The 1508-nt window shown below is 67.5% G+C and overlaps 1 protein-coding gene across 1 annotated transcript in view; it reads left to right on the top strand.

The window, feature by feature from the left end:
* Window positions 1–1508, top strand: part of PIK3C2B (phosphatidylinositol-4-phosphate 3-kinase catalytic subunit type 2 beta) — a 23644-nt gene that overhangs the window by 15177 nt on the left and 6959 nt on the right. The window contains 4 exon segments of the mRNA XM_035893749.1: window positions 424–496; window positions 779–946; window positions 1129–1240; window positions 1324–1466. Of these exon segments, the coding sequence (XP_035749642.1) occupies window positions 424–496; window positions 779–946; window positions 1129–1240; window positions 1324–1466 (496 nt within the window).

Below are 1508 nucleotides of genomic sequence, written 5' to 3'. Positions count from 1 at the left end.
TTCCCCTGCCACCTCCTCCTCCTCCTCCCCTGCTCCGGCACCTCCTCTCTGCGCCTCTCCCCGGTTTTTGGGTGTTGGAAGCTCTTGTGTCATCCCTGGGAATAGCACCGGCCCCGACACCAGCCCTGCCCTCCCCGGACCTCTGTGTTTGCACCCGGGAAAGGGAATCTGCTCCAAAAATAGCCCCGGGAGCAGGCAGAGAGGCTCTGCTGAGCCCTCGCCATGCCTGGCATTCGCAGCGGCCCGGGGAGGTGGGGATGGGAAAAGGATAATTTTAGAAGGTGCCGGTGCCCCCCAAGGACAGGCGCCGAGCGGCCGGCGGGACGGCAGGGAGCGGAGTCCTGCTGGTCCCCTCCGCGGGGGGCAATCCCCTGCCCGTGCCCACCCGTGGGTGGGATGTAGCTGCCACCCTGGGCTCCCCAGGAGTGTCAGAGAGGAGCCTCAGCCCCGGGGTCCTGCAAAGCCCCCCGGAGCCACAGGACGAGGTCAGTGTGAGGTGGGGGCCCCCCATGGTGGCCCCCCTGCCCTGCGGTCACCTTCCCGGGACAGAGAGCAGCGGGGGTCCCCGGTGTGGGGGACACAACCCGGCTACCTCCCAGGGGTGTCTGCCCAGGATGTGGGACCTCCGTCCCGCGCAGGGGGCAGGTGGCACCCCAGTTGCCAGCAGCAAAGTCGTTTGCTGGGCTGGGCTGTCCCAGGGCACGCTTGGCATCCCCAGGGGCGGGGCTGGCTGGTGCCCGTCCCCGGCATGGCTGAGCCACTGGCTGCTCTCTTGCAGGATCTGCTTCCCCATCCAGGTGAACCGTCTGCCACGGGAGACGCTGCTCAGCGGCCCGCTCCTCGCTGTGCCCGTCCCGCCCCCCGGGAGCTCCTCCGACGCCAACAAGCAGCGGCGTGTCCCCGAGGCCCTGGGCTGGGTGACCACCCCCCTCTTCAACTTCAGGCAGTACGTGGGGTGTCCTGCCGCGATGGGGACAGCAGGGGACCATGCCAGCATCCCCAGAGTGGGGCAGGAGGGTCCCCAGCGCCTTGGCTTGGCACAGGGACAGCATCACTGCAGCAGTGCTACCCTCCTGCCCCTTCAGAGCAGTCCGCGGTGCCGGGCTCTCACCCCCCCTTCTCCTCCAGGGTCCTGACCTGTGGGCGAAAGCTCCTGGGCTTGTGGCCGGCGACCCAGGACAACTCCAGAGCTAGGTCGAGTGCCCCCAACTTCAACCAGCCTGACAGCGTCATCCTGCAGGTGCGTCCGGGCAGCAGGGGCTCTCGGGGCAGGGGGACACACACATGCATGTGGCCCCCACTTACCCTCTGCCTCTGCCCCAGATCGACTTCCCCACCTCTGCCTTCGAGGTGAAGTTCACCAGCCCACCAGCGGCCGAATTCAGCCCCAAGTACGAGTTCGGCAGCCTGGGGGAAGAGGACCAGTGCAAGCTGCGGGAGGCGATGCAAAAGAAATCGCTCTACTGGTAAGCAGCCCTGGGGTGGGATACAGCATCACTCTGATGGGG

The sequence above is a fragment of the Egretta garzetta genome, unplaced genomic scaffold (genome assembly GCF_000687185.1).
Source record: "Egretta garzetta isolate BGI_Z169 unplaced genomic scaffold, ASM68718v1 scaffold105, whole genome shotgun sequence".
NCBI lineage: Eukaryota > Metazoa > Chordata > Aves > Pelecaniformes > Ardeidae > Egretta > Egretta garzetta.
This window is presented reverse-complemented; position numbering and strand designations above follow the sequence as displayed.